Here is a 23,627-nt window from a genome sequence, read left to right on the forward strand (position 1 = left end):
ATAGTGCTCTTTTGATGACTTATAAAAGGAAAAGAAATGAAAAATGTAAATGATTAAAATGAAGTAATAAAAGGATATTGCTAAAATAAAAATTTTAATGTTTACTTCATAGATTAATCATCACATTTCTTTTGGGCATTCATGTGTAAGTATTTGCATAATATTTTAATGCATACTAAGTTGTAGATGTAATTTGCTATATAGCTATTTTTTTAGGAAAAAAAAATTATTAGATTAATATGACTGATAGAAGGGAGTTTGTTTATAGAATGAGAAGAATTGTTAGAAATAGGTAGCCACCATTTGGTTTCTTTGTTTAGTCTCTTTTTTTCATCATTGTTTCAATTTGGATGATTATAATCATCTTGGTATATGATGTTTATTTTCCTAGCACATCATCTTTATTTATTACTATGAGATATTATTTATTTGTTACTATTGTTTATTTTTACCGTCAGATTGTCCTTTTACATCTTTGTATTTCATATTTCTGGTAGAGTCGTGATAAAAGTGGTATTAATAGAATTATGTTTAAATCTTGATAAAAAAGATTCATTAGGTTGATTAAATAAGTTTTTAAAAAATATAAATTGAAATTTTATTGGGGCCTAATTAGATTGCTTTATTCTTTATTTCAAAATTATGATAATCAGGAAGAGGAAGTTAGATATGATAATATAGAAAGTGATATGCCACTAAACATTAGAGTTGATACTGATGTATTTTATGAAATGATGTTATTTGTGTGACCCAATTAATCTGAAATTCTTGGTCACAAAATTGTTGTAGTGGGGGAGCACATATGGATCATACTTAAACTTAGGATATGAGACTGTCTCTCTTTTTTGGAGCAGGAGGGAAAATTAACTGATGAGAGCGGAGAAGATTATGGAGGATATGACATGTCCACAAAAGAGAAGAGTTTCCGTTGTTTTATTTTCCTTTGAAGGAGAAGATAAAAAAATGTTGGTAAGTGTAGTTGTTGGAGAAATTTGGTGGTTGACCTAACCACTGTGTAGTAGGAGTTTGTGAGAAAATTTAGAGATTGATTAGTACCACTTTCAATTAAGAGACAGGTTCAGGTTCTGATTATTAGATTGGTTCAGTAAGATCGCTCAATTATGCAATATGAACTTGAGTTTACTAGGTACCAAATTTAGTGGAGAAATACCACACGTTCTTATCTGAATTAAAGGATATAATTAAATAGCTTTTAATTCCCTTTGGGATTGATGACTATTCTATATTATTGCAAAGAGGTTACTCATAGGAGAAATTAGAAGAGGAAGGGTTTAGAGAGATTCTCAAGGTGAGTAATTATTTCTATCAAAGAATTCAAAATTTGAGAGCTAAATCCAATAGTTTTGGAAATCAAGATGAAGCTAATAAGTGAGAAATTTTATAAAAGTGAGTGTCTATTTGGATCAAACACATTATCTCTGGTGTTACCAACCAAGACATAGCGAGGAATTGTCTTGTTTTGGGACAAAGAAGTTCGATAGAGATCATAATCAATGTTGCGCCATCTCAGAGGAGTTTTGGCATGCAAAGGATACCTGAGTCCAAAGGATCAGTATCAAATCAAGGTCAAACCTAACAGAATGTTCAAGCCAGTGTGTATGTGCTATCACATCAATAAGCTAAGGACTCATATGAGGTTATTACTTGTATTTTTTACATTTTAAAAATTTTAATTGATTAAACTTTTTTTGCATCTGAGTACACATTTCATTCATAAGATCATAAACTCAAACATATTAAGCAGTTGATTCTTAGCCCACAATATGTTTTTATCATTTTATGAATACCATATCCCTCCAAAATAAACCAATAAGGGTAGTATTTGATACGAGAGCATCATGCTCATTGCATATGTTTGGATTAGATTGCTAAATTTGAATAACATAGTAATGCCAATAAATTTATCTATTAAAATGTCAAATGAAAGTTATGTTTATGTTAATGAATTATACGAGGTAAATATGAACATTGGTGAGGGATTTTGAGGCACAATTTACTGTATTGTCATTGGTTAAATTTGATGCAATTTTATTTGTGAACAAGTCATCTAACCTTTTTTGCAATTATAGATTGTAATAAGAAAATCAAAATCAAAATTAACGTACTTTGAGAGACATTAAATTTTATGGTGGTAAAGGGTTGACATCTATAATAGTCAAATTTTTGAAGGCTTTCAAATTATAAAATTTTGAAAATTAAGATTTCTTTGTGTAAACGAAAAGTACTACCGAGTTAAAGTATTGAATGATGTTTAATCGGTGAAGTGTAATCAAATAGTTTTTCTGGATGATTTATCTGGCTTACTACGTGTGAGATAGATTTTACTATTGAGTTATTATCAAGTTTTATGTCACTTTCTAGGTCACCATATAGAATTACAATTAAAGAATTGCAGTAGTTAAAGTGCCGGCCAAGAATTATTTGATAGACACTTTATCATGCCTAGCACATCAACTTGAGGAGCTTCAATATTATTTGTTAACAAGTATGATCAGAGTTTCGGGATGTGTATTTGTTACATAGAATTTGAAAAAGCTTATTGTTAAGAATAAATATCCTCTACCGAGGATTGATGATTTATTTGATCAATTAGAGTGGTCTTCTACTTTTCTAAAAATTGATCTAAGATCGGGTTTTCATCACTCGAGGATTAAATGATATAACAAAAATAACATTTATGATTAGATATGGTAGTTAAAGAGTTAGTTGCATGAACTATTTGATAAATCGTTTATCATGAACAACACATCATTTTGAGGAGCTTTGATATTATTATTAAGAATGATGAGAATTTTTGAATGTGTATTTATTACAAAGAATTGAAAAGGCTTAATTTTAAGAATAAATATCATCTGTCGAGAATTGATGATTTATATTATCAATTGGAATGGGTTTCTACTTTCCAAAAAGATGATATAAGTTCGTTTTATCATCAGGTGAGGATTAAAAGAATGGATATAACAAAAATAACATTCAAGATTAGATATGGGAACTATGAATTTGTGGTTATTACATTTGGATTGATTAATGTTCCAACAATTTTTATGAATCTAAGAAATGAAATTTTCAGACAATTTTTTGATATATTTGCCATTGTTTTTATAGAAGACAATTTGATTTATACAACGGATGGACCGAGACACTCAGATCATCTTCATGTTCCATAAGTTTTGAAAGAGAATATGCCAAATTATTTATTTATGAATTTTGGTTAAAAGGTGACTTTTCTTTGGCATATAATTAGGGAAATATTGTAGTAAATTTAAGGCGATTTTAGACCAACTACTATTATAGAAGTCATGAGTTTTTTAGGTCTTGTTAGTTCTTTCAGGAGATTTGTTGAAGAATTTTCTTAGATTGTTATGCCATTATTCATGCTGACAAAAAATAATAAAATTTTAATGGACAGATTGTTGTGAAGAGGCATTCTAAAAACTAAAAATTTATTTTTGTGATTGACCTAGTATTAACTATTCTCTCTTTTGGGATGAATTTTAAATTTATAGTGATGCTTAAGGGGATTGAGTGTGTGCTCATGTAGCATGAAAAAGTCATTGTTTATGTTTTCAAGCAATTAACAAAGCATGAAAGAAATTACCTCACATAAAACTTGAAGCTATTGTGTTTACATTTATAATTTGAAGGCACTACTTATGTGTGGTCAGTTTGAAATTTTTACAATCATCAGAATTTAAAGTAAATATTAACTCTGAGACTAGGAGATGCTTGAAATTTTTTTAAAGATTACGAAAAGGAGGAATTGGAAATGAAAAAAGGGGAATCATAATAGAAGCTTCGCTTCTGGTAGCTTGCTGACTCTCTCTGAAGGTGTTTGGAAAAGCATTGAATTCACTTTCTTTTGGCTTTTGGCGGACCTCTCTAGATCGAACGAAGTCAATCTCCCGAGATTTTGCTAATTTTTGGAGGGAAGGCAAATAATGTTGCAAATGCACTGAGTAGAAATGTTTCAGATAGTTCAAATTAGTTGATTACTCAACCTAAAGAATTTGTTAAGAGTATGAAAAAGTGATGTTATTTGTGATTGATTGTTGTGATGAGAACATTATTCATTTAAATCAACTAACAATTCAATCTACTTTGGAACATAGATTTGGAGATTCATCAACTGTTTAAAAGATCCTAGGGCAAGTCAAGACAAAAAGTTTAGAGAAATGCATGATAAATGTGGACAAATTATTGGAATACAAATGCATAATATATCTTCCAGATATTGATAATTTGAGAAAGAAAATTTTAGAGAAAACACATGTCAGTTTTTACAATACATCTAAGAAATGATAAAATATATTATGTGCTTAAAAAAATATTTTGGTGGGCAGGATTGGGAAGACGTATTACAGAGTTTTTAGTTCAGTGTTATATGTCGGTTAGTAAAAGCAAAATATCAAAGGCCAATGTGATCAATTATAACCCTTTCTCTTTCCAATACCGAGAAATGAAATGAGATAGCAATGAATTTTGTAATTGGTTTTTCTACATCAATATATGGAAGTGGTGTGGTTTAGATCTTTATAGATAAATTGATTAAGTTTGTTCATTTTTTGTCAATCAGATTAACACATTGTGGAGAAATTAACAAAGTTTTATATGGATGAGATTGTACGATTGCATGAGGTATTAAAACCTATAATTTTAGATAGAGAAGACATGTTTATATTCAGACTGTGAAGGAAAATTTAGGGGAAATTGAGTATAAGATTAACTTTTGGTACATTTTTTCACCCACAAATAGATGACAAATTCGAGAATTCAAATTTTGGAAGATCTACTCGGCTTATGTGTTTTTGACTTAGGTGGACGATGAGTATTGCATTTCTCTCTAATAGAATTTGTTTATAATAATAATTATCAAACAAATATTGAAATGACTCAATATGAAGCGTAATGAGGAAGAAAGTGTAGGACATTGTTGTGTTGGGTTAAAACATGTGAAAGAAAAGTTTTTGGTGCAAATTTTGTTGATATGCTACTGAGAAAATTTGGTTGATCAAAGGTTGTGTAAGATAGACTACAAAAATATTATGATCTTTGGCACTATACAATGGAATATCATTCTGGGGAGTTTGTTTTAATTGATGTCATTACATTCAAAACTGCAACATTTTGGAAAGATAAAATAATTAAGTCCAAGGTATGTAGGTTCATATGAAATTATGGAGAAAATTAGAAAGATAACTTATAGATTAGCTTTACCAGTTTATATACGGAATTACATAATATTTTTAATATTTCTTTACTTAGGAATGTATTGTTGATAAATCAAATAGGGTTATTGTAGATTTAGTTCATATAGAGTCTGATTTGATATATATATGAAGATGAATTTGATAAGATACAAGATTATGATATTAAGAAGCTCTGTAATAGAGAGATTTTTTTTTTAAAATATTCTATGGAAGCATGGGTCAGAAAGGTCCAACAGGGAGGTAGATTTTGCTATGCAAAAAGCAACGTAGTCACAACGACTACCTCAAAAGAGAAAGAACACGTAACCCAACACAAATATCCTGCTAGGGCAAAGCAGGATGGCTTGTGGCGTAGCGGCAATGTGGCTTAATTGTAGTGGACGACAAACGGAATGGGTGCAGTTATGGAGGTGGTAGGTGGGGAGAAAGAGCAAACTGGGTGGTTGGGGACAAGTAGGTGTAGGGGAGTTGGCAACCGGCTGGAAGGGTATAAGATATTGGAAACAACAAAGGAATGGGTAGGAGGTTGGCGGCTGTGAGAAGAGAGGGGCATGGGATGGGGATAAGATGAGATAATCATCGCCTTGGAACATGATACAACTGGAACACCACCTGTCCTCAGATACATCTTTAGCAAGGGAAAAGGCGTCGACAACTGAAAATTTTGAAGCAAACCAGGACACTAAAAAAAGAAAGTAACACTATATATATATATATATATATATATATATAAAATAACCTGGAGGGGGATACCCTTCCCCTTTGGCGGCAACCCTAACGCAAAGCGCAAGTGTTTGATCGGCCCCATGGAACCTCCACTTGAACTGTTCAGCAGCCGCCCACCCGGTTCAACCTTGAGCCTTGCGTCACTATTGTAGATGTGCATTAGAATAAAATGTTTGTACCTTAATTGGTACATGTCTTTGATGATGTTTTCGAGATGACTGCCTACAATAAAAAATTATAAATATAAATGATTAAAAAAAGAAATAATATATGTTATTTTTAAAATGAAACTTTAAAGCTTATTTTATAGATTAATCATTATGTTAATTCGTTTAGCATTGTAAGCATTTGCATGTTAATTTTGTAAATATTAAAATTGTAGTTAACAACTAAGCTGTTGTAACCTTAATGTGGTAGATTAATATGACTAATATGAGATAGCTTGTTCCAGTTTTTGAAAATTTGTAACCAATTATTTGGTTTCTATTTTTAATCTCTTTTGTTTTTTATCATTGTTTCGATCAAGATGGCTTAGTGTAGCTTGATAAATGATATTTATTATGTTTTTTTGGATTAGAGGCTCTTTTTTAGTTGAATATTATTGTTAAATATTATTTACTCGTTAGTATTGTTACTTTTTCCATCCGACCGTCTATTCCCGCCTTGATATTTCAATTATTAGGGTCGGGTTGTGACAATAGATACAAATTATTTTAAAAACTTTCATCAAGTTGGCTTGTTTACATCAAATAATTGAAACTTGTCCATTTTTTAAATCATAGGCTTTCACCAATCCTTTGGTCGATATATCTGCAATTTATTATGAGATGGAAATATGTGAAATACATAGATCCCAATTTTCAATATTTTCTTCAATGAAACGTCGATCATAGAATATTGTGCTTGTTTAAATTATTCATGGCATACAATTTTGGTTAATTTATCTAGTTATGCTCTACATAACTATTTTAGGCTATAACTAAATTTATTTCTTTTGCATACTTGTTCTAACTTCTCCGAACTTCTAACTTGTAGAGAAGAAACCATGTAGAATTCTTCATTTAGATCTCAGTTCATGATTTCATTATTGTCATCTGGTTGGAGAAGTCAATTCAAGTTGGCTTATTGAGATGACTAAATATATATAATTTTTATTTTTGCATATAGAACAAACGATCTCTTCATAGTCTAGCCAATAAAATTGGGTGAAGCCTTTTGCAACTAATTCTGCGTTATATCTTTTAACTGACCCATTAGACTAATATTTGACTTTCAAATTTCATTTTCACTTGACCATAATTACTTCTTTGGGTTTGTGAACAACTTTTTATGTTTTTGTTTCAAGGGCCTTCATTTCATTTTCAATAACCTTCTTCCATTTTTGTTTAATAACATCCTTTTTTATAAATTGGGATTTCAAGCTCTTCTAAATTGTAAACTAATGCTTTTATCAAGGACATATGGTTACATCTCACAATATTTGGTAGGAAGTTGAGCACAAGAGGAAGCAATTTTTCATGGAGCTATGGGCATTTTATTCACAATATCAAAAGGAAGGAGAGTCAGTGAATTACTTTGAGTTGAGTTCAGAGATAAGACAAGCTTCATAAACCCTTCATATAGAACAAACGATCTCTTCAGAGTATAGCCAATAAAATTGGGTGAAGCTTTTTGCAACTAATTCTACGTATATCTTTTAACGGACCCATAGACTAATATTTGACTTTCAAATTTCATTTTCACTTGACGATAATTACTTCTTTGGGTTTGTGAACAAATTTTTATGTTTTTGTTTCAAGGACCTTCATTTCGTCTTCAATAACCTTCTTCCATTTTTGTTTAATAGCATCCTTTTTTATAATCTTGGGGTTTCAACCTCTTCTAAATTGTAAACTAATGCTTTTATCAAGGACATATGGTTACATCTCACAATATTTGGTAGGAAGTTGAGCACAAGAGGAAGCAATTTTTCATGGAGCTATGGGCATTTATTCACAATATCAAAAGGAAGGAGAGTCAGTGAATTACTTTGAGTTGAGTTCAGACATAAGACAAGTTTCATAAACTCTTCATTGACTTTTCCTTAGGGATATCCAAAATTTAGCGGAATTTGGTGCATAGAATGATGGATATTTTGATTAGATAGGACATTTTGAGATTGTTCGAGAGCTTGAGAGTTAAGAACCTGAATTGTTTTTACATTGTCGGGTGTAGAAAGATTAAGATTCTTAGTGTTGTTTATAGGATGGAGAATTTGTGAAGCTATGACCTCCTTAAGGGACTTTCTCGAGGAATGGTTTATTTTCAAAGATGACATCCATAGACGTACAAATTTATTCATTCAGGGAGATTACATCTATACCCTTTTTGGTTTTTACCTTTCTCAGGAAAGATACATTTGATGCTCTTGAGATTGATTTTATCTATATTAAGTTTATAATTATTAATAAAAAGGATGCACCCAAAGACCTTGAGGGGAAGATTTTAATTGGTTCATTATTTGGAATGCTTTAGTAACAAACTTTGAGAGGAGTTTGGAAATGAGGAATAGCTTTAGTATCCAATTTATAAGGGGTTAGAATATAAAGATGATATCACTCCAAACAAAATAATAATATAAGTGTTAGTGTTGAACGTAATATTCTCTTCAAGAGATCTATTTTTTTTTATAAATTGTTTATTGAGTTTTGTTGGGATAATAATTTTGATTAATAATGCTATTCTTGTTTAAAGTAATTTTCTAGGTTGTGGTTGAAATACTCAGTGCCCCGAAGTCGGATTTGAATATCAACTGAGTATTTGGTTTAACACATGACCATGATTATCTATGTGAGTTATGGAACAAACATTTGGAGTAAAGATTTTGAGGTTTGAATTGGTCCCAGATGTGTATTACTGAAGTTTTTTAATGTGTTCTGCATTTGATTTGTCTTTCAATAAACAACGAGCATGTCATCCGTGAAAGTGATGAACTAAATATTTGGAGTAAAGATTTTGAGATCTGATTAAACCTCAAATATCACTATGCACAAGGGAAGATTGTTTAGTAGCCTTAAGTTTATAGGTAGCTCTTTTTCATCAAGTGTATTGGCAATTTGATATTGAAAGACATCTTTAGTCTCAAACAATAAAGGAAACACGTTATGAAGGCATGAAAAACTAAGGTGACCTAATTTATAATGCTACAATATTATTTGAATAATTTTAGGTTAAGATTAGAAGTTTTCCAGTTTACTGCTTGGAATTGTTTGCTCCATTTGGATCTCTCACCAGAGTAGCATAGTATTCCTACTTTACTAGCGCTTCTAATCCTCTCGCTACCCTTGGTTCTGCAATCCAAAATTTTTATGTGAGAAAACAGTTTGGAAAACAATGGTCCTTATCTTAACAATAGGAGATAAAGAGATTTTGCGAAATGTATGATTGAATTCGTGAGAAGCCAAAAGTTAGTTCTAGTAGTTCTTTTCCCAACAATAGGAGATAGGTATCAATCAATTTTGACTTTCACGTTTACAAATGAAGGGTTTAAGATGAGAATAGGTGAACACTACTTGTCCTATTGTCTGATGCTCATAAATCAATAATCTAAGATTTTTGACCTCCATCAGTATGTGCAAAAGCCAAAGGTTCATGCTATTAAAGAAGACCTAGTAGTCTTTTGAGGAGGCTTATTAATGTGGGGCGTCTCATGGGAGCAGGGCATTCCAGGGAGTATTGGAGCCAGCCTAGCCTAACCCTTGAAGGCTGCAGAGTGCCGCCCAAGGGGAGTGGGTTCCACTCTTAGTTATCCTAGGTCTATTTATTTGTTTTTATTGGTTTCTAGGGTAGTTTTTGTTGTGTTTGTTTCTTGACAGCTGTCGATATCTTCCTTTTCCAATCCAGGGCTATATCCTAGAATTCTAAGTGGCGCTTCGGCTGTTCTTTGTCTCTAGATGATGTTTATCCTTCCCATACCATCTCCCATCCCTTCGTGCGCCGACTCCCTCCGCTCTTGTCGCTACACTGTTGCTGCTGCCCCTTTTGAAAACAGCAACCTGCTGTATTTCCCTTCCACCTGTGCTGCCGCCCTCCTCTGAAAACAGCAACCTGCTGCATCTTCCTCCTTCACTTGTACTGCTGCCCCCTCTGAAAACAGCAAACTGCTGTTTTTTCTTCCCCTCTAATTGCTGCTGCGCCCTGAAACAGACACATGCTGTTTGCTGCTGTCCCTTCTCCTTGCTGCTATCACCCAGATCCACCCTTACCTAGCTACTCCTGCTTGTCAACCGCCTCTTTGCACAACCCCATCATCCCACCACCTTTCAAACCCCTAGCAGACAGTCATTTTTGTTTCAATTTCTGATTTTCATTGTTTTCTTACAATTTCATATTTGGATTCAACAATAATATTTGTTTTCCATTGGTGTTGGGTTAAACCCCGTTTTCATTTGGTATCCAAGCTAGCCTGATCCTAGTTCTATTCAAGTGTTACCCAAATCCACCAATACCTAACCTAAACTCCCCCAAAAATCCTCCTACCTTGCTGATTTTTTCAAATCAGCCACCAGTACACCCACTTTCACCATTCAAACCTAAATCATAGCCATGTTGCCGAGATAAGTGCCAAAAGCTGTGCCGAAATTATCATGGAAGAGATGCAGCGGGAACTCTGCCGACTTTTGGAGTGGTTTGCTGAAATTAAGGAAATGACCCATGAGGAGATCACATTCGATTGTGATAGTGAGATTCAAGGAGGAGAGGGAGGAAAAATTAATTCCCTTCCACATGAATGATTCTAGAGAAGAGGAGGAAAGACTACGATGCTTTACAGTTTAGTATCAGAGGAGGCCGAGCAATGGAGTGATTTTTGGAGGACAAAGAGACTGAAGACTGAAGGTAGACTCACCGGAATTCAAAGGGAGAATGAATCCAAATGATCTTATTGTGTAATTGTAGACTGTTGAGAGAATTTTTGAGTTCAGGAGATGTCAGCTGATAGAAGAGTGAAGCATGTTGCCATAAAGTTGAAGAAGAGTTCCTCTTTGTGGTTGGATCATCTAGAGAGAGATAGAGAGGTCAGAGTAAGATTGTTAATTGGGAGAAGATGAAGGAGATGCAAAAGAAGTACATACTGTCACGTCTTGTTGGGAAGATTATCATGGCTGTTCGATCGCTGGACTCAACATGATAGATTCAAGAACACCTACTTATTCACGAAGGAATGAAAACATATAGTTCTTTTCCTCGTTACGGAGTTTATAGGAGTTAACACTCACTTTGCGGAGGAGACCGTTGTCTTAGAGTTTACACTCACGTTGCAGAGTAGACAGTGTTCCCACATGTCACCTTTCTATAGTTAGCATGGGAGGCCCTGCGGCGATGACCTTAGTTCTTCTAAAGGGGACTGAGAAGTAGACTAAGCTACTAGAGATGATACAACCACTGCTGGCCAATTCTTAGGATTTGATGACTAACAGCTTACCTGATGGACCGCCACCACTTCGAGATGGTCACACTATAGACTTTATCCCTGAATCAATGCCTTACCTAACAAGCTGGCTTATTGGTTAAGACCACTTAAGTATGAGGAGTTGCAACTACAGGTGCAGAATCTTGTTGCTGGAGGATTGGTGAGGGAGCGCACCAGTTCATGTGTTGGTCCTGCTTTATGGTGCTTAAGAAAGATGCTTCGTGGAGGCTATGTATTGATAGTCAGGTTCTCAATAAGATCACCAACAAATACCAATTCCCTATATCTTGCCTGGATGATTTAATGGGTCAGTTGCATAGTGCTATAATGTTTTTCAAGAATGACCTACGTGCAAGATATCACCAGATCGGGATGAGATAGGGTGATGCATGGAAGACTGTCTTTAAGACCAAAGATGGGTTGTATGAGAGGACAGTCATGCCTTGTGGGTTGTGGGCTGTTCAATGCATCTAGCACTTTCATGAAGCTGATGAATTAGATGTTGAGGGCTTACATTTGAAAATTCTTAATTGTGTACTTCGATGACATCCCGATATACGATAGATTTGAGAAGCACTTGCAATATTTGAGGAAGGACTTTGAGATTCTTCAATTCGAGAAGCTATATGCCCTCATGAAGAAGCGTCATTTCATGATAACACAGATATGTTTTTTGGGTTGCATTGTATCCGGTTTAGGCATTCATATAGATATCATGAAGATAGATGCTATTGTGAGTTTGACACCTCCATAGTTCTTTATAGAGTTGAGGTGGTTTCTGGGGCTGGTATCCTTTCATAGGAGATTCAATAAGAGCTTCACACCATTATTGTTCCCCTGATAAAGGTCTTGAAAGGAGAGAAGTTTCAGTTCACAGAGGCAGCTCAGGCTAGCTTTGACATCCTCAAGAAGAAGGTGACTCATGTCTCAGTGTTAGCACTAACTAATTTCAGCCAATTATTCGAAGTGGAATGTGTCGCTTCTAATGTGGCGACTGGAGCAGTATTGAGCTAGGAAGGCCACCCCTTAGTCTTATTTAGTGAGAAGTTGAGTGACTCCAGGATGAAGTATTCAACATATGATAAGGTGTTCTATGCTATTATGAGAGCACTTAATCATTGGAGTAACTACCTGTCGACTAGCGAGTTTACCTTATTCATAGATCATGAGACTCCGAGATTCTTGAACAATCAAAGCAAGCTGAAGAACAGGCATTCTTTGTGAGTTGATTTCTTGGCTTCATTTTAGTACGTGCTCAAGCATAAATTAGGGAGTCAAAATCGAGTAACAATTATCTTGATCTGTCACCCCTTATTGATCAACTCCATCCAAACTAGAGTTATGGGATTCGAGGTGAAGGACTTTTACGAGGTAGATAAGGACTTACGAGAGATTTCAGATCAATGTCAGGAGAGACCTACATGACAGTACCATCGATCTAATTGCTACGTGTTCCACCAGAACATGTGTGTTCCTAGATGTTCATTGAGAGAGTTTATCATACATGAGAGTTACAATGGGCGATTAGTAAGACATTTTAGCAACGACAAAATACTTCACTTGTGAGGAACATTTTTTCTGGCCTAAACTGACGAGGGACATACAAAGGTATGTCAAATAGTGCAATGTTTTCATCTGACAAAAACCGGGGGCATAATATAGGGTTATACACTCCATTACTTGTATCAGAGGCTTCATGGGTAGTTCATAGCATGAATTTTGTTGTGAGTCTTTTTATGACACAAAAAAATAAGGATTCAGTGATGGTAGTGGTTGAGAAGTTTTAAAAAATGTCTCATTTTGTACCTTGCAACAAGACACTGGATGCATCACATGCAACTGACATGTACTTACGAGAGATTGTGAAACTTCATGAGATACAAATGACTATTATTTTTGACAGAGATGTTATGTTCCTGAGCCATTTTTGGATTTTCATATGGGAGAAGCTTGGCAGTAAGCTTCAGTTTAGCTTAGCAGCTCACCCACATACAGATGGCTAGATAGAAGTGGTGAACGAGATTCTAGGGAATCTCCTAAGGTACTTTATAGGGAAAAACATCAAGCAGTGTGATATGATTCTAGCCCAAGCTGAATTTACACACAGTTGATCCACGACTCAAACTAGAGGGCATACTCCCTTTGAGACTGTCTATGTGCGTAATCCACTCACCCCACTTGATTTGGTACCACTTCTACCTATTGCAGAGTTAGGTGTGGATACTAAGGCTAAAGTGCAGGAGATTCAGAGGCTACATGAAGAGTTTGGGGAATCTTCTGAGGCGCTTTATATGGAAGAACATTAAGCAGTGTAATATGACTCTAGCCAAAGCTGAGTAAGCTTCAATTCAGCTTAGCAGCTCACCTACATACAAATGGCCAAATAGAGGTGGTGAACAAGATTCTGAGGAATCTCCTGAGGTACTTTATAGGGAAGAGCATCGAGCAGTGTAATATGGTTCTAGCCCAAGCTGAATTTACTTACAATTGGTCCACGACTGAGACTAGAGGGCATACTCCCTTTTAGATTGTGTATGGACACAGTTCACTCTCCTCATATGAGTTGGCACCACTTATTTCTACTTCTGATGTTAGTGTGGGTGTTGAGGCTAGAGTGCATGAGATTCAGAGGCTACATGAAGAAGTTAGGAAAGTGATCACCAAGCAAAACTACAAGTACCAAGCGTAAACTAATAAATCAGGATGAATGTGACTTTTCTGGAGGGAAATCTATTGTGATTTAAAGTGAAGAAAGAGAAGCTTCTGATGGGATCTTTTAGGAAAGTCAAACCCATATTAGATCTACCTTTCAAGATCCTTAAGAAGTTAAATGGCAAAGCTCACATGATTGACTTATTGGGGGATTATAACATTTTTGCCACCTTTAACGGACCGACCTTACTCCATACTATGACGAGATAGAAGCTTCAACGAATGATGTCGAACCTCCCCAAACTTGGGAGACTAACACGGGCATCTGATGGTCGCATGGCATCCCAGGGATGCCTAGACAGAACCGAACCGAGGAGTATTAGGGCCAATCAAACCCTCAAAGATTAGGGAGTGCCACCCAAGGGGAGTGGGATTCACTTCTAGTTGTCCTAGACCTTTTTATTTATTTTCGTTGGTGTCAAGGGTTAGTTTTTGCCGTGTTTGTTTTGGGCAGCCCTCGGTGTCTCTCTTTTCCCTTTTATAACTGTATCATAGGGTTCCAAGTTGTGCTTCTATTGTATCTTGGACTTCAGGTGGTGTTTATCCTTCCGATACCCTTTTCCATCCCTTCCTGCATTTACTCACTTCACCATCATCACTTGTATTCCCTTCCACCTGTGTTGCCCCTTCTCTGAAAACAGCAGCCTGCTGTTATCTCTCTACCTCTGATGCCGCCCCCTCTGAAAACAGCTAACTGCTGTTTTTTCTTCCCCTTAACTTTTTGCCGCCCCCTGACACAACCACCTGCTGTTTGCTTCCCCCTCCACCTTTCTGCCATCACCCAAATCCACCGTTAACCTAATTGTTCCTCTTTGCCAACCACTACTTTCCACCACCCCACCACCTTCCAAACCCCTAGCCACACCACCTCCACCCTAGATCCATGCAAGTCTAGCATTGTGTGTCATTTCTGTTGCAATCTCAGATTTTCATCGGGTTTTGTTGTAATTTTATATTTAAATTTAACAATAAAATTTGTTTTTCATTGGGGTTTGGTTAAACCCTGGTATCTCTTATTCTTTTTTGGAGTTCCATTTACTCTTTGTTTTGGGAATGTCATCTAAAATTTCAACAATTTTAAATTTTAGCCCCTCGATTTTGGTTTGCTAAGCATGAGTGTTTTTGTATTGATTTATTAGAACGTTTTAATTACTTGTCTTGTTGTGTTGTTTCCTATATTCTTTTCTTATGCAATTAGTCTTTTTATATACATCAGACCTGAGAACGTCTCTTTTTTTATACCTTGAATCTTTTTTTTTTTATTTATTTGGATGCAAACTTCTGCTGATGATAGCTAACCTTCAGTTTTGAGAGGGCCCTTGGTGCTTCATAAGCATAATCGATTGATTGCTTTCTTCTCATCGAATTTTTATGAATACCTTTTTCTTAAAAAAAAAAAAATTTGGAGGTTGAATTCCAAGAATGTGATCATGAAATTCATTACGATCCTTGTTGAGGTTGATGAGTAACTTCTTTGTTTTTATTTTCTCCACGTTTGATTTCTGTTCCAGCACGCCAATTATTTGGCACTTGTACTTGAGATCTCTAGCATGATCTTGTAATTCATTTAATTTTTAATATTAGAATATATCATGTTGACTTTTTCCCATATTTGTTTTGTGATATTGCGAACCATGTACAAAGAATCAAATTGTTCTTTAATTGATTTGAGGAGCCACGACATTTCTATGAAGTAACCAATCTTTCTCTATTTGATCAAATTGTTCTTTTAACTGAATTGATATTATGAACTTTTGAATGTCCTAAGGTACCTTTCAAGGAACCAATCATTTTTTATGCTTGGATCATTGTTTGGATTGAGTGGGACCATTGAAAGAAGTTTGCCCATTACGTTTTCCATGGAGACTCCCTAATTTGTACTATGGCTTTGTTAAGGAAAAGGAGGAGACACTCTTCTACCCAACTTTGTTTGACTTCGTTAAGGCCCTTTTATAGCTTCTGCCGATCTTTTTTAGCTCGAGGTTGACTTGAATACCATGATAAAAATAGCTCGAGGTTGACTTGAATACCATGATAAAAAGAAGAAATCTAGCAGAGAATAAGAGAATAATAATTATTCAATACCAACAGCTTGGTCGAATGTGGTCATTTAAACTTTTTTATGATGGTGTAAAAATGGAATGAAATAAACTATTTTTGGTAGTAAGGATATCCTATGAAATTGCAGTTAATACATTTCACAAATAACAAAAATGCAGTAGAGAGAATACCTTAGAAATTTTTATTAAGTTTTCCCATATGAGGATCTTGTGGTTAGATAGGAGTTCGCCAACAGCCATCTAGGGTTGGACCAAAATATTCTTAACCTGCTTTCCAACTAGGGTGTTGACGAAATTTAATAAAATTATTCTTTTCCATCTTCCAAAGCACTGCAGCAGGAAGAAATAAGACACCAACTAGTTGTCCAATTTGATAAGCATTGCACCAGGGAATAAAATCGCAGCAGCTGATTTTCCTATTTGAGAATAAATTAAGGGAGGAAATATGTATGCAGCCTGTTTTAAACCGGCACAATGAGAGGAATTTTTTTTCCCTGTATTATTCTCTCGTATGCTCGACCCCACTTGAATCTTAATTTGACCTACCATGTTCTGCTAACTTATATGCATATTACTAACGTGAAAAAAAGGAAGAAATGATTAAATGGGAATGGGTTGGTGTTTAACCAACAAATCTAATTACCTTTCTCACACTTTTTCTTTGCTATTTATTTGTTCTTCCTACTTCCTTGTTAATGCCGTATGCATGTGAGATTTTATTTTATTTTCTTTAAAGAATCCTAAGTCATATTCTTTTTTTTGGGTTTGATTGGTAGTTGCTCCTTATAATTGGTGACAATTCACGCATAACATGCTTAGCCTTTTCCTATTTCAGCTGGAAGTCTATGATGGTGAGACTGCTGAAGGTATTCCCCTTTCTCTTTTTGCTATTGCTTACATTAATTAAGATAACTGTTTTCCATTTTTCATTAGTAAGCCCTCTTAGGGACTGTTTTGTTGCAAGTAGTGTGCATTAATGAGGCTTAGAATTTAAACCAGAAATTTGTGGGTTGTTGTTGTGTATACTGAAACTTCTAGATCTTTCTGGTATCTAGCTAAAGATAAGTGGATTTGTCAGCTGACAATGATAGTTTTTTTTTTAATGCGTAATTAGATATTAGTTGAATACCTTTGTTTTTTATTATGACGGCCTATGTCATTATTACTCATTATTTGATATTTTCCCTGAATATTTTTTACTTTTTTTCTGTTTTATTTTCTTTCCTATTTATTTTATTCCGTTTTTATTGTTTTTTATCAGTATGTCTTGTAATTGGGTTTAAATACCACTCCCATCAATGGTCCAAATCTCAACATAATATCAGAGCTTAACCCTAGATCTAGCAACCCTCGGCCTCCTTTTGCTGGTTCCAGTAATCACCGCCTCCACCTACTCCTAGCTGGTGATCCCCTTTGTCGCGGATAGCGAATTGTAGGAATCCCACGGTTCAAGCCGTTGACCCAACGTTCCTGTTCCTTGCAATTATTTTTCAATTCCTGAAGAAATCTAACCCTAGATTTATGTCCGTTAGGTTCCTTTCCATCAAGAAATCTGTCTGAGTTTTTTGGTTTACAATTCTAGAAGGAATCTCCCTATTTCCTGCAGGTTTCTGTCCGTCTTATTGAAGGGTCCCTACAGTTTGTCCTGATTCATTGACGGTTCTCTACTATCATGTGGTGCATTCCTGCTGCCGCTATTTTAATATATTGCAGGAATCATTGAAGGATCGCAGATTTCTTCTGCTGCCACTGTTCTACAGGAAGAATTCCTGTAGTTGTCCTATTACCTGCATTCCTACAAGTTGTATCCATTTGTCGTGATTCTATCAAAATTCATCAATGGCTCATAACCACACAACATATCCTTTGGCTCAGTCGGAATTATGGCTATCTTTTTAATGAATCACCCTCAAAAGGCATTCTTGACTCCACCGCAGGTTCGACTCCAACCTCCGCTCCCTTGCAGACCGTTGAACTGGAAGCCAACCTAAATTTCTTGATGACAACTCATATGTTGAACGACAGTAACTTTCTCTAATGATCCCAAGCAGTGTCCTTGTTCGTCAAAGGACATGAGAAGTTCAGTCATCTCGCATGTATGATTCGTGAGTCTCCAAAAACTGACTCGATAAATGAAGCTTGGGAAGTGGAGAACTTTATGGTCATGTCATGATTGATCAACTCCATGAAGACTTCAATTGGTCATTCGTATATGTTCCTCTTTTCAGCTATTGCTCTCTAGACAGTTGTCCATGATACCTACTCTGATTTAGGAAATTCCGACCAACTCTATGAGATATTTAAGAAAATATGGGAGGCAAAACAGGGGTCATGGACTGTGACCCAATAATATAATGACCTGATTGCATTATAAATGGAATGCGACATGTACTTTGACTGCACTTAGGAGTCTTTGACCGACTTATCCCTCTTCCAGAAGATTGTATTAGAGGATCATGTGTTCCAATTCTTTGCTAGCCTTAACAAAAACTATGAAGAAGTATGGGGCCGTATTCTTGGTCGGGATTTTCTTCCTTCTGCTCGAGCTGCTACTACCAAAATTCTTTGAGAAGAAAGCATGTCACTTGTCATGCTCAATACTTCTACTCCTTCAGCTGAGTCGTCAGCCTTGATCTCAAATAGTGCTCAACCCTCGTCTATGCCCCCTCGAACCGGTCGTGCCTTATGTGATTACTGTCACAAAATCAACAACACTCAAGACAAGTGTTAGAAACTTCACGGTAAGCTGACATACAAACCTCTAACCAAATCCTCAGTTGCCGAGTGACTCACGGGGACGGCCCAACCAGGCACAACTCAACCAGCTTCTACCAGGAACATCCCAGAAACTTTTGAATCCCTAAAAAACCACATGGAGCAATAAATCAAGTTTCTATGATTCAAATAATTCTCGCATGTCCATCGACCTCCCTCGTTTGATAAGGCACTCTTCATATGGCCTTCACAGTTCATTCCTCTTCTAGTCCATGAATTATTGATTCAGGTGACACAGATCACATGACTGGTTATCTGCAACTTTCTCGACTCATTATCCGTGTGTTGGAAAAATACCATCAGAATTATCGATGGATTATGTAGCTTAATTGCTAGTAAATGGTTGATTATACTAATGACCGATCTAATTCTGGAGTCTGTTTTACATGTTCCCCGATTACAATGTAACTTATTATCACTCAACAAGTTGATCAGTGATATTGATTGCATTGCTAATTTTTCGTCTGATGGTTGTGTTTTTCAGAATCGTTGTAGTATTATTGGAACTGCAAAGAGGGTAGTTGAACTCTACTATTTTCAAGAAGATAACACGGAAACTGAAGATATGACACTAAAAAGTTGTAGTCTATCTCAAGTCGTTGAATGTCTCATTATGTTATTACATTGTCATTTAAGTTATCCTAGTTTTTAATATTTGAAAATTTTGTATCTTCTGATGTTTTCTAAAACAAAATCTTTCTAACCAATTGTGAGACATGTCAGTTAGCCAAACATCACCGGGTCCATTACCCACCTCACACTTATACACCTTCCTTTCCTTTCTCTCTCATCCACAGTGACATATGAGGACCTTCTACATTCCCAACTACACCAATAAATGACGGTTCTTGACCTTGATTGATGACCACACTTGAATAACGTGGGTCTCCATTTTAAAAAATAAATCAGAAGCTGTTGTGACCTTCCAAAACTTCTACACCTTTATCTTAATTCAAAAGTCTTATTCAGGTCATTCAGACTGACAATAGACGTGAGTTTTTCAACTCTATTTTGAGTGGATTATTCGTAAGTAAAGGGATCCACCATTATAGTTCTTGCACGAACTCTTCTCAACAAAATGAGGTTGTCAGGTGAAAAAATTGTTATCTCCTTGATGTTGCTCGCTCCATCATGTTTCAATCCAATGTCCTGAAACGTTTTTGGAACAATACCTTCTAATTGTGACCTATCTCATAATTAGAGTCTCTTCGAAAAATCACAAATTCTGAACACCCTTAGCCTTTCTGATTTCGTGCTTCCCTACCAATCGGGTCTTGTCCACTTTAGATCCCAAAATTTATGGATGTACTGACTTTGTTCGTAACACTGCCTCTACATGAATTAAATTTGATTTTAGATCAATGAAATGTATCTTTCTTGGATGCTCCGCATCTCAAAAGGGGTATCGATGCCTTGATCAAACCACAAACAAAATTCATATGAATGTTGATGTCTCATTTGAAATTATTTCTTATTTATCTTGCTCAACCTTTAGTGAAGGGGAGCTCGAGTTCCCTGACATTGCCCCTTATCCTACTCCTATAAATGGTCCTCCCATTGTTCTCACCACCAATAAGTCACTTATCCTATTGAGTGCACCATCTCCTCCTCCCACTGTTCGTGTCTACACTCGGTGCACCCGTTCTAATGCTCACTCAAGGGCCCGCTACCTCCATTTAGGACTTTTGCTCCACTCCGGGCGACATCCTCAACATAGCCCCTCCTTCAGAGGTGAATTCTCTGAATAAGGTACACAATCAAACATGCTCATTTTCTACGACAAAGTATGTCTTTCCACAATTCATCGCCAACCTACAGAGCATTTGCTGCCCCTGACGGACCATCAGATCTCTATTATTATTGAGTTTGCTCTTGTTGGTCGAGCCTGGAAAACAATAATAATGAAGGAGATGAATGCCGGTGGAACCATACGTGGGACGTCGTGAATCGTTCTCAGGGTAAGAAAGTTGTTGGATGTTGGTGATTTTTAGCACCTAGTTCAACTCTTACGGATCCTTTGAACGCAATATGGCAATATTGGTCACCAAAGATACTCACAGACCAACGAAGCTGACTTTGAGGAGACATTTGTTCCGGTGGCTAAGTTAAACACCGTTCGGGTCCTGTTGTCACTTCCGGTGAATATGAATTAGTCTTTATTCCGACTAGATGTCAAGAATGCATTCTTGAATAATAAGCTAACAAAAGAAATATTTATGGCTCTCCCTTCGGATTTTAACTATATTGCCTTCAAAGGACAAGTGTGCAAACTACGAAAGTCTCTTTTTGGGCTAAAGCTATCCCCAATGGCCAAGTTTGGCAAGTTCACAAATGTGGTCGTGGTCTATGGTTTTACTCAAGGCTCAATCGTATTTACACTCTTTTCTTCCGACACTCCTCCAATGACCAGATAGCTATCCTTAGTCTGTGTTGACGATATTGTTCTTACAGGTAATGATCTCCCAACATTTGAGTCCTTAAAAGACATTCTTGCTTCGTCCTTCAAGATGAAAGATTTGGGATCTCTCTGGTACTTTTTAGGCATAGAAGTGGCCCGACCCTTTCGGGGAATTTGTCTGTCTCAGCGGAAATATGTGATTGATCTCTTGACAGAAAATAATTTTTTTCTGTGCAAACCTATTGTTGTTCCTATGGATCCCAATGAAAAATTATTTGGCATTCCCAATGATGTACCTGTTAACAAAACTATTACCAACACCTTGTGGAAAAATTAATCTGCCTGGCCTATGCTCGTCCCGACATATGCAACGTAGTTAGAATAACGAGTCCTTTTATGTATGACCTTTACGAGTACCACCTCCAAGCTGTCCACTAGATTCCATACTACTTAAAAGGTACACCGAGCTCAGATTTGACCTTTTTCTGCCACATCTATCAGTCTATTGTTGTTTTTATATATGATGATTGGTTCGGATCAGTTCATGATTGGCGTTCCATCTCGGGATATTGCTCATTTGTACGGGGCAATCTTGTCATGTGGAAAAACAAAAAAATATTTTGTAGTCGCCTGAATTCCAATCCATGTCCTTAGAAATCTGAAACTCTGGTTACACATCGTGTTCAATGAACTCAATATGTAAACCTCTGTCCCGTTGCTGTTATTCTATGATAATAAGTCCGCCATCAGCATTGCGCATAACCTAATCTAGCATGATCATACCAAACATGTTGAGATTGACAAATACTTCATTAAGAAAAAAATTTAGTTCTAGGAGATTTTTTTTTCATATATGCCCTCCAGTGATCAATTAGCGAACATCCTAACCAAGAATCTTTCTCGCCTTTTGTTCGATAACTTCAAATCAAAGTTGAACATGACTGACATCTATATTTCAACTTGAGAAGGAGCATTTGATTATAATGGCCTATGCCATTATTACTTATTATTTGATTTTATTCCCTGATTATGTATTTTCTTTTTTACTTTATTCAGTTTTATTTTTTTTCCTCGTAATTTTATTTTGTTTTTATTATTTTCCATCATTATGCCTGTTGTGATTGTATTTAAATACTCTTCATCATATCAATGAAAGTAAGCTGGTTTTATATAGATCTTGCAAAATTTATCATCAATCATCTTATCTTGGATTTCATGTTGTTACCATTGCTTATAAAGTTAATTTTACATTTAGCATTTTTGTTGGGACCTCAATAATATGAGTGTTAATTTTGAATAATTTGATGTTTTGAACTCTTCGGTGCGACATGTTTTGCGAACTGACATCATTTAAGGGTATTTGACTATAATCGTCATAATTTCAGTCTGTCTCTTGCGAAGTCATGTTGATAGCTGATTGTCATCATCACACTCTATCAAGTTTTATGAAGGGTCCCTTTAAGGGTAATTCAATATCCAAATGCATCGATGAAGTATGTATATGCACGAAAATCATTTGATTTATTTTGACAATTATCTTTTCAACACCGATTTGAGCAATGTCACATTCAATATCTATTTTTGACATCATGTTCGCTCTTGAAACTTATATTGTGTTCAACATGTAGCTTACTTTTGAGTTCTGTTAAAATTGTTGTATGCAACTTGATTTAAATTTTTGAACCGTTTGTGAATACAATGTCTATGTTTAATTATTCTTTATTAGCTGAATGATATTTTTGAATTATTTTTAAATTCTGAGAATATTATGTCTTTACCGTCCAGCCTTCTATTCCTGTTTTCGCAACTCCAAACTTTCGGGCTATGTCATGACACATTTTTTGTTCCCTTTTTATTGGTATTGTTGGATGACCGTTGGGGTGAGGGTTTGGCTTTTCATCTAACTGCTGGGGTGGTAGATTTTCACTGTAGGACCAGTATTGTAATTCTTCTATTTAAATGAAACTTTTAAATTATTAATTGAAGCGCTGCTATTTAATTATATCATGGCATCGTTCAACTCTTGATTTTAGAAAATTAGCAGTTTAGCTTTTCCAAATTTTGTTGCAGTTTGAATTTGGATGAATCACTTATGGGATTTGATACAATTTGGATGCATTTCTAAGGTTTAGTAGTCACATGATATTTTGGATCAAGGATGTATTCTTATAAAATCAGGAATGACACAATTAGCATGATCGTGGAATTTCGGAACTGGAAAAGGTGACATTTACATTTACTTTTTTGTGTATAAGTTATTATAGATGCTTCTTAAAAAT

At 35.5% G+C, this 23,627-nt stretch overlaps 1 protein-coding gene across 2 annotated transcripts in view; it reads left to right on the plus strand.

Annotated features, from left to right (window-relative positions):
- The window catches only part of LOC110021921 (protein RCC2), an 89,319-nt gene that overhangs the window by 57,098 nt on the left and 8,594 nt on the right, over window positions 1-23,627 (plus strand). For both annotated transcript variants that reach the window (XM_020720642.1, XM_020720643.1), the window contains exon 15: window positions 17,011-17,041. In XM_020720642.1, the coding sequence (XP_020576301.1) occupies window positions 17,011-17,041 (31 nt within the window). The remainder of the gene's footprint in view (window positions 1-17,010; window positions 17,042-23,627) is intronic.

The sequence above is a fragment of the Phalaenopsis equestris genome, unplaced genomic scaffold, assembly GCF_001263595.1.
Source record: "Phalaenopsis equestris unplaced genomic scaffold, ASM126359v1 Scaffold000152, whole genome shotgun sequence".
In the NCBI taxonomy this organism is placed as follows: domain Eukaryota; kingdom Viridiplantae; phylum Streptophyta; class Magnoliopsida; order Asparagales; family Orchidaceae; genus Phalaenopsis; species Phalaenopsis equestris.